Source organism: Ichthyophthirius multifiliis, assembly GCF_000220395.1.
Source record: "Ichthyophthirius multifiliis unplaced genomic scaffold scaff_1120509250937, whole genome shotgun sequence".
Classification (NCBI taxonomy): domain Eukaryota; phylum Ciliophora; class Oligohymenophorea; order Hymenostomatida; genus Ichthyophthirius; species Ichthyophthirius multifiliis.
Genome location: NW_004086359.1, coordinates 33,425 through 49,664, shown reverse-complemented (window position 1 = coordinate 49,664; position 16,240 = coordinate 33,425). Strand labels below are relative to the sequence as shown.

At 15.0% G+C, this 16,240-nt stretch overlaps 4 protein-coding genes across 4 annotated transcripts, besides 21 other annotated features; 2 read left to right on the top strand and 2 right to left on the bottom strand. All coding sequences in view use genetic code 6, as the record gives it.

Moving 5' to 3' along the window:
* Nucleotides 1-372: 372 nt before the first annotated feature.
* Nucleotides 373-418: a microsatellite.
* Nucleotides 382-432: a microsatellite.
* Nucleotides 433-756: 324 nt separating this feature from the next.
* Nucleotides 757-813: a microsatellite.
* A 1,425-nt stretch (nucleotides 814-2,238) lies between these two features.
* Nucleotides 2,239-2,272: a microsatellite.
* A 115-nt stretch (nucleotides 2,273-2,387) lies between these two features.
* Nucleotides 2,388-4,202, top strand: IMG5_115020 (mitochondrial ornithine carrier protein, putative; the record flags this gene model as incomplete). Its single annotated transcript, XM_004034680.1, has 7 exons — nucleotides 2,388-2,459; nucleotides 2,882-2,948; nucleotides 3,014-3,215; nucleotides 3,269-3,345; nucleotides 3,450-3,620; nucleotides 3,693-3,869; nucleotides 4,183-4,202. The coding sequence occupies 7 exons, from the start codon at nucleotides 2,388-2,390 to the stop codon at nucleotides 4,200-4,202; spliced, it is 786 nt and encodes a 261-aa protein (XP_004034728.1).
* Nucleotides 2,641-2,679: a microsatellite.
* Nucleotides 3,779-3,808: a microsatellite.
* Nucleotides 4,203-4,299: 97 nt separating the features above from the next.
* Nucleotides 4,300-4,992, bottom strand: IMG5_115010 (hypothetical protein). Its single transcript, XM_004034679.1, has one exon. It carries the CDS (start codon nucleotides 4,665-4,667, stop codon nucleotides 4,359-4,361), a length of 309 nt encoding a protein of 102 aa, XP_004034727.1. The 5' UTR covers nucleotides 4,668-4,992; the 3' UTR covers nucleotides 4,300-4,358.
* A 129-nt stretch (nucleotides 4,993-5,121) lies between these two features.
* Nucleotides 5,122-5,164: a microsatellite.
* Nucleotides 5,157-5,182: a microsatellite.
* Nucleotides 5,183-6,204: 1,022 nt separating this feature from the next.
* Nucleotides 6,205-6,304: a microsatellite.
* Nucleotides 6,211-6,332: a microsatellite.
* Nucleotides 6,259-6,315: a microsatellite.
* Nucleotides 6,333-7,219: 887 nt separating the features above from the next.
* Nucleotides 7,220-7,270: a microsatellite.
* Nucleotides 7,271-7,503: 233 nt separating this feature from the next.
* Nucleotides 7,504-7,563: a microsatellite.
* A 137-nt stretch (nucleotides 7,564-7,700) lies between these two features.
* Nucleotides 7,701-7,741: a microsatellite.
* A 61-nt stretch (nucleotides 7,742-7,802) lies between these two features.
* Nucleotides 7,803-7,845: a microsatellite.
* An 839-nt stretch (nucleotides 7,846-8,684) lies between these two features.
* On the bottom strand, nucleotides 8,685-9,205 carry IMG5_115000 (hypothetical protein; the record flags this gene model as incomplete). The annotated part of the gene is made up of 1 exon (XM_004034678.1): nucleotides 8,685-9,205. A coding segment is annotated over one exon (336 nt), but the record flags the coding sequence as incomplete, so codon positions are not given.
* Nucleotides 9,206-11,272: 2,067 nt separating this feature from the next.
* On the top strand, nucleotides 11,273-12,208 carry IMG5_114990 (zw18 protein, putative; the record flags this gene model as incomplete). Its single annotated transcript, XM_004034677.1, has 4 exons — nucleotides 11,273-11,448; nucleotides 11,493-11,644; nucleotides 11,725-12,043; nucleotides 12,106-12,208. 4 exons carry the CDS (start codon nucleotides 11,273-11,275, stop codon nucleotides 12,206-12,208), a joined length of 750 nt encoding a protein of 249 aa, XP_004034725.1.
* A 630-nt stretch (nucleotides 12,209-12,838) lies between these two features.
* Nucleotides 12,839-12,900: a microsatellite.
* Nucleotides 12,901-13,127: 227 nt separating this feature from the next.
* Nucleotides 13,128-13,190: a microsatellite.
* Nucleotides 13,191-13,317: 127 nt separating this feature from the next.
* Nucleotides 13,318-13,364: a microsatellite.
* Nucleotides 13,365-13,372: 8 nt separating this feature from the next.
* Nucleotides 13,373-13,905: a microsatellite.
* A 2-nt stretch (nucleotides 13,906-13,907) lies between these two features.
* Nucleotides 13,908-13,951: a microsatellite.
* Nucleotides 13,952-14,813: 862 nt separating this feature from the next.
* Nucleotides 14,814-14,862: a microsatellite.
* Between the last annotated feature and the right edge of the window lie 1,378 nt (nucleotides 14,863-16,240).

The following is a 16,240-nucleotide window of genomic DNA, read 5'->3' as shown; positions in this document are numbered from 1 at the left end:
CTCCTCTTTTAATCATCTCTCCTCAGATTTGTTATTTTTTCTTTTATAAGTATTTTGCTTGCTTAAATTTAAATTTTTTATATAAATTATGTCTTCAATATTTTTTCAATTTAACAAATAAATTTAAATATTTTCTTTAATTAAATATATATTTTTTTAATAAGAAATATATTAAATTATAAAAAGAGTTATATTTCTCTTATAAAATCCAATTACTCAATAGAATATTAAAAATATTATATTTTATAATCTTTTTTTATACTTTTCTTTTGAAAAATAGATTTTTTCTTAAATATTTATATGAAATATTGTAAATTAATAATTTAAAAAATAAGAATAATAAGAATTTATTTATATTTAAAATTTATAAAATAAATAATGAAATATTATGTTTTAAATATATGAAAAAATATTTTTTTTAATAAATTAAAATCTATTAATTCATAATTAACATATTTAAAATAAATATATAATTAAAAATTATTTATAATAATATATTTATTTAATTTTTTTAAAAATAATATGAGAAAGAATAAAACTATTAAATATATTAAAAGTTCTGTAATTTTTATTATAATTAAAATATAAAATAAATAAATAAATTTGTTATATATTCCTTTTCTAATAAAGCAGGAAACACAAAATAATTAGGATTAAAGCAATTAATTTTTTTATATTTATGAATATACATTTTATTTCAAATATAATTCTTAATCATATAATCATGATTAAAAATTTATTTGGAAAAAATATTAAAATAAAATTTATAATATAATAAAACTTTTATCTTAAAAAATTTAAATATAAATAAAAATATTATGAATTAGCAATTATTAATTTACAATAAAAAATAATTTCTCATAATTTTAAGACAATAAATTGACAAATTATTTTTAAATAAATTCATTTCATATTTTTTCTTTTTATTATTAATATATTTTTTATAATAATAAGAAAATTATATGATAATTATTAATTTTAATTTATAAAAATAATATAATTAATATTTGATAATTTTAAAGTATCATAAATATTTTTAGTTCTAATGTTTTTTAATTTTTATATAATTTATTTTTAAAATCTAAAACTCAAAAAAAAAAAGACTATTATGAATTTTTTGTCAAGGCTTTTTTTTTTGATTGAGTTTTAAAATTAAAATTAGGAAAAAAAAAAAATATAAGAATAAATATTTTTTATAAAATTATTTATAATTGATTGACATTTAAAAAAAAAAAATATAATAAACTCATATTTTAATAAATATTATTTTTTATTATTATTATTCTTTATCCTAGCGAATATATATATATATAAATCAAAAAAAATTTAATTTACTAAAATTTAAAAATAAACAACAGAAAATATTATAAACACATAATTAAAAAGATATAATATATTATTATATTAGATTAGATATTAATCATTAAATTCATGTTTTTTATTAAAATTTATTAAATTAGTAAAATTAATACAGAACTTATAATTGTTAAATTTTTATTATAATCTTTAAAGTCATATTTAAAAAAATTAATTACCTTTTTAAAAAAATAAAAAATAAGCATTAATAATTAAAATAAACTTATAAAAATAATTATAAACGGATGTTTAAATATTATTGATAACATGATTAAATCGCGGAATGGTTTTATAAATAATAAGTTAATATTTTGATTTTTCTAAATTTAGCAATAAGCATTAGAAAACTAATATAATAATAGTTTATACTGTTTCTGAAAATCTATAATTAATATATTTTTCAATCATTATTTTAGGGTTAATAAAATAAATTGCTTTTTTAGGTCTTTTTTTTATTTATTTAGTTTATAAAGAAGATATATATGATAATCATAATTATAAAGAATGCTACTAAAGAAGAAAGTACAAAAAAAATATTAAAAATCTTATAATTCTTCTATTTTTAGTTTTATTATAACGAACGAAAATTTAAATAACCCTCTATCATTTTTATAATAAAAAAAATAGTAATATTTAAGATTCTCATGTGTGTTATTTATCTATTTTTTCTGTATTTATTTAAAAAAACTCAATCAAAATAAAAGCGATAAAATTATTGATAATGCCTTTTTTTTATTTTATTTTTTAAATTTTTTCTTCTTAAATAATATAAGAATTAACAGGAAATGCAATATTTTTTTGTTATTGAATATTTAGAAAACAATTATAATTATTATTATTAATCATAAAACTTTTTAAATTCCTTTGCTGCAAGAGTAACAATAAAAAAAAATATTTTTAAAAAAATAATTATTTTATTAAAATAAAAAAAAAACTGACTATCCGTTTTTAGTGTACCCCTGTTGATACTATTAAAACTATTATTAATGCATAAGATAATAAAATATAAAATCTATATTAATATAAAAAAGATGCTATTCAAAAAAATAGGCCTTAAATTGCTTTATAGAGGAATTACTCCTGTTTTATTTAGAAATGGGCTAGTTTATAGCATTTTTTTATAAATTTTATTTATTAATTTTTAATAAAATAAGCTATTAATTTCCTATATTTATAAAGCCAAAAAAATTAATTTGGGAAAAATTTAATTAAAATAGAGTTTGATTTAAATAAACATTATTTATATTCAAAAAATTGTGTAAGAATTAAATAAATATTCTATGAATATTAATAATATATAGTTATATAATATATATAAATAATTCATATAATTTTTTTTATACTATATATGAAAATTTTAATTTTTGATTTATATTTTTAATACTTATTTTATCTTATTTTATCTTTTACTATTATTACTTATTTATGTTTATTTTAATTTTTTTATTTTTTGTGGTAATTTAATATTTTAAAAAATAAAAAATAAATTAAAATATAATAATGGATTATCATATTTCTTTTATAGCAGGTTGTAATTCAGGAATAGCATCCTTTCTGCTTTCCTAACCTTTTGACTTTATAAAAGTACAATAGTAAACATATTTAAACAAATATAAAAATTTTTTTGACTGCTTTATAAAAATTATTCAATAATAAGGCTTTAAAGCTTTATTTAGAGGAGGATCTATGCCTTTAATAGCCCAAATATTTGAAGGATCCTTACTATTTGGAATAATAGATTGTTTAAAATATAAATTTTAAGTAAAATCAGATATAAGTATGTCAAGCTTATTTTGCTATTTTGTAGCAGGAGCCGTTGATGGTGCGTTTCTCTCTCCTTTTGAATTAATAAAGATTAGGTTTTTTTATTTTTATAAACTGACTGTGTTTTATTAAAAAAATAAAATAATAGACGTTAATTATAAAGCAATTAATAATGCTAAAAAGAAGGTATTTTATAAATAATAAGGTGCATTTATAAAGATAAAGGTATTTTTTAATTTGAATAAATTGAATATTTATAATTTGTATCTAAATTTCTATTATTTAATTATCTTTTTACAAATACAATAAAATATTTATATATATAAAAGGCATTTTAGGATTTTTTAGAGGATGTTCATCGACAGTATTAAAAGAATCTTTTGGAAATTCGATATATTTTTATTCTTATTATTATTCTGTGTCGTTACTTGATAAATTAAACGAAAGAAAAAGTGAAAAAGTGAGATCATTTGATTCTTTTCTTTGTGGTAGTTTTTCAGGTTGAAATTACTTTAAAAATGATATATATATAAAAAATATAATTATATATTTTAATTTAATTTATTTATTAGGAGTTGCTTACTGGCTTTTTATTTATCCAATTGATACTATAAAAACTATTATTTAATCTCATGATAAAAACATTCCTAATGTTTTCTAATATACAAAAGATATAATATAAAAAGATGGATTTTATAGATTATATCGTGGCATATGTCCTGTTTTAATAAGATCTATCCCCTCAAATGGTAATTAATTATTTTATTTTTACTTAATTAAATAAAAAAAGCCGTATATTTTCTTTCTTTTGAATAATCAAAAAATTTGTTAACATAAAAAATTAATATTAATTAAATTGCATTCTGAAAGTTTTAAATAAATACATTTATAAAAAAAAATGCATATTTATTTATCTTTTATATTAACTTTATTTTAAATAATTATTAATATTTCCTCTTTTATTTAACATAAATAAAAACGAAATAAAATACGATAAAAAAATAAAAATAAATTAAGTTTTTATATTAAATATTTTAAAATAAAAAATATTCATTGTTTTAGTTTTTTCATAATAATTTTGAATATTCATTTCTTAACTTTAGTAGACAATCTCCAGATATTTTATTTACATTTGTCTTGAGTATTTTATTTTAATAAAATAGTTTTAAGTTATTTATTATGGGTTTTTTTAATTAAGTCTTCTTATTATACTTATAATTATTTAACTTATTTAAAAATCAAATTATTTACTTCGTCTTTTAAATTTAAATCTCCTATAAGATTCTTATTTTTTAAAGGCTTTAATTTATTTAAATTATTCTTTTTAAAAATTTCTTATACTTTAATATCATGAACTCTATTTAATAAACCATTAATATTTCCTATTAAATTATCCACACTTTATCCTGTATGAGAATTATAATCTTATTAGTATTATTATTTATTTTGTTATTATTATTAAAGTATCTATGTCTTTTATTTCTTTTGATCTTTATGGATACCTAGTTGAATTTCATATTCTCTTAACTATTATTCAAATCCATCATTAGGGCAAACAATACTTCTTTTATTCTTGACTTAAGTATAAGTATCAATAAATTTAGTTTTATTATTTTTCATTAAATAAGCAATTACTACTGTACTACTTCTGCTCATTCCTGCTGCACAATGTACAAGAACACTTCCTCTTTTTAATCCTTCTTCTATATCTTTATTTGTTTTTCAAAATATTATGCTATGTTTTGGTTTTCAGAATCAAGTATATTATATTGCTTATGTATTATTTCATCTTATGTTTAATACGATATGTTTAAGCCACATGCAGTCGTAATTACTGTTTTTATGTTCTTTTGTTTTAAACCGTATATATCTAACGCAGCTGTATAATCTCCTAGCCATAAAGCGCCTAATTTTTTTCGTCTTTGTCTTAGGATTCATCAATTATTTTATTACAATTTTAGTAATTTGAATATAGACTTTTGAATAAAAACATATTTATTTTTAAATTTATTTTTATATAAAATTTTTTTCTTAAATTTTTTTTTTTTTTTTTTTTTTTTTTAATTAAAATAAAAATATTTTAATTATTTTATTATCATTCTAAATTTTATTCAATATTTTATATTTGCTTTTCTGTTTCCTTTCTATATATATGAACTGTAGTATATCCCCAAGACATATCTAAATTAATAGTTTCTAATAAATTCCAATCATTATTTTAAGGCAACTTTTTAGTAAATGTAATGAAAAAACTATCTTATTATTATTTAAAAAAAAATAATAAAAAATATTACTTTTATCTAGTAACAAAGAACATTTTTATAATTTCAACATTAAGATTGGTTCATAGCAAGTAGAAGCTGCAAAAACAACATTTGCATTACTCCAATCACACTTATAAAATAAATTATTATTATTTTTATTTTTTCTTTACATTTATAAAATCCCCTTTAATGAATTCTATTTCTGGTAAATTATATTACTATTGCTTTTATATTTATATCATTTCATTATTTATTTTTTCAAAATTAAAATTTATTTAATCTCTTAATTTTAAACTTATATCATGTAAACTTTATAAATATTCAATTCCGATACATTTTGTAAATTAATGAAGTAATGAAGCTGCAAATACTACTTTTCCTACTCCACAACCTAAATCATAAAAATATCCACCATATTATTATAATCCTTTGTGTTTTTCTTTTATTATTTTGAATATATAGGCTAAAGATTAAAAACTCTATAAATTTATTAAAATTAAATTATGGAATAAAATATTATAATTTACTGTTTCACCATAAATAAAAGAATTATATTATAGTTCTTTAGTTGATCTTTCTTATTTACTTGCTTCTTATGCTTATTAAAGTTAATATTAATTTGTAATCTGTTAATATATTATATATTTTTATTATAAAAAATTATCCTATTCATTCAAATTTAATATATTTATATTATTTTATTCGTTTTTTTATTTTTGTAGTAATCCTTAAAAAAATTGTAAAAGATCTTTTTTTCTTTCTTAACTTAATTAATTTATTAAACTTTCATCATGGTTAATCATATTAATAAATAAAAATGTATTTATTTATTTATTTATATATTAATATATTTATATATTAAAATAAATATTTATTTATTATTTTATTATATTTATATTTTATTTATTTATTTATTTATTATTATTATTATAATTTTAAAATTTTATTATACTTTTTTATCATAATTTATTTTATTAGACTTAATATTATTTATTATTTTTTTTGATTCAAAAAATATTTTTAATTAATTTATATATATTTTATTTTTATTTTAAAATTTCTATTTTTTATCTTTTAATATTAAAATAATCAATTTTAAATAAAATAATATTTAATTTTATATTTTTTCTAAAATCATAAATTTTATACATTTTTTTCTGAATTTTTGACATAAATTTGTTTTATTTTAAATTAAAAATATTTTTTATAAATACTAATCATTTATATATTTCTTTTTACCTTTTTTTTTTACAAATTTAATTTTTTTTTTTATTAATATTAAAATTCTTTATCATTTACAAATATTATTTAATTATTTTATTTTAAATGTAAAATTTATTATATTTTTACCATATCTTCAAAGTATAGCTTTTGCTCTTTCTTATTGCATTTTTTTATTTTCCAAAATATTTTTGAGAATATAAATTTTGTGAATCTCGAAACTGATTAAGGTTTATTTTTCTGTCCATAATATTTATTTTATTATAAGAATTTTTTGATATAATTTTATAATTTACTTAAATTTCCAATATCATAAGCAAACCTTATAATCTTATTTTTGCTAATAGATTTATATAAGTTGTATTTAATATAATTAATAATATAGGATTAATGTTGAATATTATTTGTTATATTAAATAAATGCAGTTTACATTAATATATAAAAAAAATTCATAATATTTTTGCTATATTATAATTGTTTCTATTAATATAATTTATATAATTTTTTTTTTTTAATATAGTTTTTGAAATAAGTTCTATTTTATTCATAAATGATTTTTTGATTTTATTATTTTATATATAAATATTATTTATAAATAGTTTATTTATTTTTATTAATTATTTTTGTTGTTTTCAATTTTTTTGTATGATTTTTAAGTTTTTTTACTATTTTTTTTATAAATATTTAAGGTTTTACCTTTTGTGTATTTTTTAACCAGCTGGTTATAAATACATATTATAAATTAATCTTTTTATATTAAAAATGAATATAATTAATATTGACTTACAAAGAAATTTATTAATAATATAAACTTTATTTTTTATAAATAAAGTTATTTTGATTATAAATTAAATAAATATATTTGCTATATTTTAAAAAATTACTTTAAATGTTTTGATTTGTAATTTATAAATTATAAATTTTTAATTTTAAAAATAAATTTAATATAATTTTAAAAGCAAATTATACAAGCAATAATATATGAGTTTAATAATCTTATTTTTAAATTTAAATATATATTAATGAAAAAAAATGTATAATTATATATATCAAATAGTTAATATCAAATAAATAATATTCTAAAATTATTAATAATAATTTCATTTATTAAAATGATAATTTTATTTAATAAAATTTAATTTGTATATACTTTTTTCTTCTTTAAATCTCTGAAATCCAAAATCTAAATTTTTAAAAATTTAATATTAATAAATAAGCAATTTATATATATTAACATAAAAATGTAAACAAATAATTATATTATTTTAATAATCATTACTTTCTATAAATTTATTTAAAATTAACATTACATTTAAAAATATTAATTTGAAAAACTTTTAAAATTAGCTTTATTTTATATATTTAACAAAATAAGTTTTTACATAATATTGTTCAATAATATAACTGATTGTAAAAACTTTTTAATTTCTTAAAAAATATCCCTATACAAAAGTAATTTTTTTCATTTAAAGCTAACATAAATAAATATTTTCAAACATAAAAATTAATTAACTTTTTTTACTTATATAATTTTAGATTCAATTGTATTTTATTTTTCTAATTTACATTTTATACAAATTAATTTACTTTGTAAAAATTCATTGTTTATGATATTTATTCTTATATGTTATCATACTTCCTGTTTTATTAATTATGAAAATTATTTTAGTCAATTAATATTTTTTTAAAAAATATATGAAAAAAAAAACATATATACAAATTGTTTTTAATTAATAAATATAAAAGGTATATTTATATTATTATTATTTATATTTAATTATTAAATATTAAAAAAATAATTATTTTTTATTACTTTTCATTTTTTAATTAATTTAATATAAAATAATTATCATTAAAGTGAATGTATTTTAAAAAAAAAAAAAATTATAAAAGATATTGAGAAAAAATATAAAAAAGTTAATATAAAATACTGAAATAATATTAAATATAAATTTAACACAATTCTTTTTATAAACAGATTTTTAATTTCAAAAATAACTACTAATAAATATTAAATTAAAAAAAAAAATTAATACAATAAAAAAAATGGGAAATTGTTGTTTAGTAAGAGAAAAGCAAACAAAAAATAAAACAATTAAATCAAAATATATAAAAAATATACCATTAAGTGCAACGAACACATTATAAGAACAAGAAATATAATCAAAAATACAAACACTTTAATCGCAAAATAATTCATTTAATAAAAATGAATAAGTAACTACAAACTTTAATTAAAAAGATTCTCATTAAGATTTAAATCAAAATATTAACTAAGAGTAGCATTAAATTATTATATCTTCATCTGAATAAATATAAGAAGAAAATATCAAATAAAACAAAATTAAATCATAAAAATAATAACAAAATGAGCAAAATAAAGGTATTTTTAATATGAGTTAATAAAATTAATATGATATAAGTTCGAAAAGCAAATTAGAAAAATAGGAAATAGAATAAGATGAATTTTTAGCTGAATTTTAAGAAATTTTAAAAAAATAAATCTAAAAAAAAGAAGAATAAGAGTCAGAATAAATAATAAGTTTAGAAAAATAGTCTGCAAAAACTAGTATAGAAAACGAAAAATAAACAAAGTAATAAAATTTTGAAAAAAAGATTATTTTAACCAAAACTTAAAAGAATTCATAATTAATATAATTAAAACCAACTTTATAATAAGAAATAAATGAAATTAGTTTAAAAATAGAAAAAGAAAAAATAACAAAAGAATAATATCAATCATAAAAATATAAGAATAAATTTAATAAAAAAATCAAAAAAAAATAGAAGCATAAATGATTGACGAAGAACTAAGAAAATCATAAAAAAGAAACCTTATTAAAAAATTTAATTAAAGTATTTATTCAGCTAGCCCATTATTTTCAAACTTTAATATAAATTCTAATAATGAAGGAAGTAAAATAGGAATATAGTCTTTGGAATCTGCTAGTAATAGTTAAAAAAATTTTTCCGAAAGAAATTCGAGATTTTCAGGAAAAAAATCTACATATAGTCTTAGAAAAACTAATAAAGGTATTTAATTCTAAGATACTGTTTTAGATAAAATTTTTATTCCAGAATAAAATTTACCTATAAAATTTTTGAAATTAAAATAATCAATAAGAAATATTTTTTTAAAGTTTTTTTAATTATATGTGAGCATATTTTTATTTTATTAATGATTATAAAAGTCAAGATTTATTTATTTTTAATTTTTAATAAAAATTTATAATAATTTTTTTTTTTAAAAAAAAAAAAAAAAAATAGAGTTTTAGAGCATAATTAGAAATTTTTATTCATTTTGAGATTTTTAAAAATATAGATGGATTTTATTAAGACGAATATTATTTTAGAACAAGCATTTTCTAAAAAGGAATTAATAAACAAATTATAATTATTCACATCCTTATTTTTTAACAACCGGATAATAAAAATTAAATGAAACCACAAAACAAAATATTATAAAATAAGCTTTTTATATGATAATTATTTCTACAGTAAAACTTTTAAAATTAAATATATTGACGAAGTTATTATTTTAGATGATATTTGTTATTTTAGATGTTACATTAGTGCTTTTCCTATATTAAATGATAATAATTAGTATATTTAATCGAATTAATGAAATAAGAAGAAAATTAATAAATTACTGTTGAAATTTATGAAGCATAGATTTTAAATGCCTTTAATGGAATTCATGAATTTCATTCTATTTTTTTAAAAATAAATATTTTTCTTAATTAGATTTTACAATATTTTCTTGCAATACAAGTATATAATATATAATAATAATTATTTAAATTTTTAATAATTTTTCCTTAAGATTTTTAATTTAGAAAAGAGGAAAATATATCAATTTAAACATTTGAATAATTTTTTGAGAAAAAAACAGAATTTTAAATCGAAAAAGTGAAGAAGTTTTATGATTTTTTTGTATTTTAATTTAGAAAAAATTAAGAAGATATGGTAAACTACTTTAAAGAAATTTGCTTGAAAACACTTTCTGATAAATCGTAGCTGAGTGTTTATTTATAAAAAATTAAAATAACAGAAATTAATTAAACGGAAATTCATGAGATTTTTAATTTACTAAATTAAGAAGAACGCATATAATGCTTAATTTATATTTAACAAGTAAAAAATTAATAATAATGTAGTTTTATTTTTAATTAAAAAGGAAATTAATAAAATTGCATCAAATCAATATTTTATATGGAATGAATTTACTAATTTTCTAAAAAAAAATTATTTGAAAATCTCCATTTTATTAAAAAAATAATTTGAAGATAAAATATGCAAATTTTATAATAAATTTATTTTTAGCTATTAAATTTATTCTAATAATTTATTTTCTTTCAATGAAACCTAAACAGGTAAAAATCACTAAAAATACGCGGAAATAATAAAAGCTTAAACTAAAAAACAAAATGAAAAATTTAATATTATATATTTTAATTTTAATTTAGAATAATTTCCTGTGATTTTTCATGAAGAAGTTTAATTAATTTAAAATTATTAAAATAACTAAAAAATTAATGGTCAACTTTATTAAAAATTAGATTAAAGGTATTTATTTTAAACATTTCATTTTTAAAATTATTTCTTTAAAATAAGTGAATGTCATTTGGTTGTACTTTAGCACGGTTTTTAAGGAAGTTCTTATGATATGAGATTAATTGCTAATATCCTCTCTATCCATTTTCCAGAATGTATTATATTAAACTCTTAATCTAATCAATATGATACTAACGGAGATATTAATTAAATGGGTAAAAAGTTAGCCTAAGAAATAAGATAATTTATAGAATCTTAATTTATATTTTATAATAAATAATTAAAAAGGTTAATCTCAATTTTTATAAGCGAAATTATTTTTATATTTAAAGGCTAAGCTTTATTGGACATTCTCTTGGAGGCGTATTAATTAGAGCTGCATTAGTTTATTTACAAGACTTATCACAATATTTTTATATTTTTATAACACTTTCTTCTCCACATTTAGGATTTTAGTTTAGTTAAAGTAAATTAATTGATGCAGGTATTTTTAGTTTTGTTTAAATAAATAAACATATGTATTTTTATTTTTTTTAATTATATTTTAATAAAAAAATAATTTAGGATTATGGGTATTAAAAATAGTGAAAAAAGCACTTTCATTAAAATAATTATCTATGACAGATTAAACTAATATATACGATACCTTTATTTATTAGTTATCATGCTAAAATACTATTAGTTAATTCTAACATATAATTTTAGTTAGTTCTCCTTAAGATTTATATGTACCATATTATTCAGCTAGAATGTAATATGTTGAAAAATAAGAAGAAGATTAAAATCAATAAAAAATATCTTTGTAAATGTTAAATAATATTTTCAAAAATGTTTAAGTTTAAAGAATACATAGAATTGATGTTTCTTTCACTATTTTAGGAAAGTATTTTTTTCTATTATTTAATCTAAGCATAATTTATATTATTTTTTTATTTTTTTTATAAGAAATATTGATAACTATATTGGTAAAACTGCTCATATTATGTTTTTAGATAATTAAGAATACTTAAATATAATTTTTTCTCATTTTAAAGAATTATTTAGTTGATTTTATTTTTAATAAAAAATTTATGTATATATACTATTTAAAAATAAATTAATTTATTCAAATAAAATATAATTAGTTATGAATTAAATTAATTAAAAATTGTCTGTATTTAAAAATAATGTATATATATAAATTATATTAGATAATAAATAATAAAATTATTTTTTTAGAGGGAAAATTATTAAAAATAGATATTAACAAATAAAAATTTTAATTTAAAAAAAAAAAATTTGAAAAAAATGGATTAACAATAACCTTAAATATAAGATGAATAACAAAATATCAATTAAATTAGTAAATTTAAATAAAAAATATAAAAAAGAAATTTATATTAATAAATAAAAGCTGAGAATATTAAATAAACGTAAAATTATGAATAAAAATATTAAGTTTAAAATAATTTATAAGAAAAAATGGAAATAGAAAATTAATAAATTAAACAATAATTATAAAATCAGAAAGAAGAGAAAAAAAAAGAATAAAATAAAGAATAATTAATCCAAAGTTAACAAGAGTAAATATAATAATAAAATTTTTTGAATTAAAATGAATAATATAACAACTCTAATCAAAAAAATAATTAAGAATTTTCCGAAAATCAAAAAATTTAAATATAAGAAAAAAATTAACAAGAATCATAATAAAAAAATGAAAAATAATTATAAGAAGAATAAGAATATAATTAAAAAGAAAATTCTTAAATTGATAAAATTAGTGATAAATAATATTAAGAAATTAAATAAAATATAAAATAACAGTATACAAAGTAAATATGTTAGGATTTTTAAAATAAGTAAAATCAAGAGAAAACCTAAATCAAACTTGATTAAAAAAATATATAATTTTAAGATATAAAATAAAATGAATTTATTCAGATTAATTAATAATAATAAATATAAGAAATTGAATTATAATAAATAAATAAAAAACAAGAAGATAATATGTAAAATCAATAAACAAAAGAAAATAATTAAAATAAATATAATAGTAAAATAGAAGAAAAATAAGAAAATTTAGAAACAAATTTCATATAAAATTAGCAAAATATTTAAATATAATAAAATTAATATATTATTTAAAAAAATATATAAAATGAATAAATTTAAATGAAATAAAATAAAAGTTAAGAATAAGATTAAAGTAAAAAATAAGATTATTATTAATAATAATAATAATAATAATAATAATAATAATAATAATAATAATAATAATAATAATAATAATAATAATAATAAGAATAAGAATAAGAATAAGAATAAGAATAAGAATAAGAATAAGAATAAGAATAAGAATAAGAATAAGAATAAGAATAAGAATAAGAATAAGAATAAGAATAAGAATAAGAATAAGAATAAGAATAAGAATAAGAATAAGAATAAGAATAAGAATAAGAATAAGAATAAGAATAAGAATAAGAATAAGAATAAGAATAAGAATAAGAATAAGAATAAGAATAAGAATAAGAATAAGAATAAGAATAAGAATAAGAATAAGAATAAGAATAAGAATAAGAATAAGAATAAGAATAAGAATAAGAATAAGAATAAGAATAAGAATAAGAATAAGAATAAGAATAAGAATAAGAATAAGAATAAGAATAAGAATAAGAATAAGAATAAGAATAAGAATAAGAATAAGAATAAGAATAAGAATAAGAATAAGAATAAGAATAAGAATAAGAATAAGAATAAGAATAATTAAAATAAAATTAAAAATAAAAAGAAAAAGAAAAATAAAAGAAAACTAATCAGCATGTTTAAGAATAACCATTAGTAAGATCACGAGTTTAAGAAAAATATAAATAATTAGAATAATAGAGTGGAATAATAGATACATATTATAAAAAAAAATATTAGGAAATAAATGAATATGATGAATACGAAATTTTAGAAAAGGAAACCAAAAGAAAAAAAAAAAAAATCGATGAAAAAGAAGAAATAAATATAGAAAATTTATTAAATACATAAAATTAAAAAAATAGTCTTATAGATGATCAAGAAGATGAGAATTAAAAAAATAAAAGAAAAAAAAATGAATAATTTTCCAAAATAGGAATGTGTCATATGTGCAAAAGAAAAAATCGACATGTATATGGATGTTATAGAAATTGGGTACCTACTTCTTGTAATAAGTTTTTTTGTATAGACTGTTTAATTAATGGTTTAAAAGAAAATATAATTCTTATTATTCAAAAAGAAGAAACTTGGAAATGTCCTTATAATAAAAAAACTTGCCTATGTAGACATTGCTTAAATAAAAAAGAAGACTTTTAAGTTCCTATCATTGAAAATGAGAACGAAATAACAAAATTATTTGGGGAAGCTTATTTAAAAAAATAAAATTTACAAGATTTGCAAGAAACGAGAACTAATATTAAAAATAAAATAAAAAAATTAACAGACTTTAATGGATAACTTATTCTTAAATTACAAAAATAAGCTAATAAACTAACTAAAAATGAAACTGTATTTTATAATAAACTAATTCATGATAATCTTTAAGTTCTTGATTCTTTATCTTAAAAACTTATTTAAAAAGATAAAATTAAAGAAGAAGAAGGATAAGGAAAATATCATTATTATTGATTAAAAATATAAATAAAAAAATATAATATTTTATTAAAATATATATAATTACTTTTTTTAATATATATAATCTTTAGATTAATAAGATATTATTTGAATAAACTTATTAATAAAACTAATATAACAAGCTAATTTTTTTCATTAACATGACTAAATTAAGATTTTAATATTGTAAAAAGTAAAAATAACAGCATATAATATATTTGAATATACCCAAACATGATTGCATTTATATTTAACCAATACATGTTTTTTATATTACATAATTAAATATATAAAAGTATATATAATAATAATTAAAGTTTCTATTTATTCTGCATTACGATAGTAGGCTTAATATTTAATTGAAGTTTGAACTCTAATAGATAAAAATTCATTTTTATTAATAAATAAAAAAAGTAAAGCCATTATTATTGAATCTTCTTTTTTTTCTATAAATATTTGCATATATCTTATTTGTTCATATAATACTATTTTTTCTAAAAATAAGGTAAATACATTTTTCTGGCTTTTTGTTGTTGATTGAGTTCTTAACAAAAAAATATAGAAAAAATACAATATAAGTAATCCATCAAAATATGCTTAACTAAATACTAATAAATTAAAAAAAAAAAAAATATTCTTATCATAAAAATAAATAATGATTGTTTATTTTACGAGAAAAATATATCCCTGAAAGTTCCCATTTATATAATAAAATTCCTTATATATATTCATTTGGAGCTTCTAACATTTTCTATTTTTAAAAAACTAAATAAAATAGCATTTTATTATTTAAATATATACTCCTAGTACTACATTAATTTTAAAAGATATTGAAGATTTTATTATTTTACCATTTAATTAATATTTTCATCTTTAAATATAATTGATGTTTTTCAAGAAACATTCTTATAAAATTGCTTAATCTTTTTAAAATTATCTGTATTTTAATTCTTTAAATCTTAAAAATAAATTAAAAATTATTTAAAATGCAATAAATTTTATGAATTTATATCTTTTTTTTTATAGTCTAATAAAACTTTAAGCAAATGTTTGCTTTTTTAAAGAATCTAAAATATCTTTAATTTACTTTTTTTATCAAAATTTGATTCTTTTTAAATTTTCTTTGTAGAATTTATAAAAATCATTTTTTTTTTTTTTTTCTCATATAATAATTTCTAATTCAAATGCATATATTTTTATTCAATTACTATAATTTTGATTTTTTTTTTAACTATCTAGTTAATGTCTATTGTCTAATAATAGTATTATATAACTATATAGATCTTAAGGAATTTCTAATATTGGTAAATATATTCCATCTCCTTCTTCCATTTAAGGCACTAGTTTGTTAAATAGTATGCCTTAATTTTGTTTTAAATATTTTTTTATAGTTTTCGCTAATTTTTGGTGTTTTTTCTTTTCTATTTCCTTATTATCTTTTTTTCAAAATAATTTCTTATTA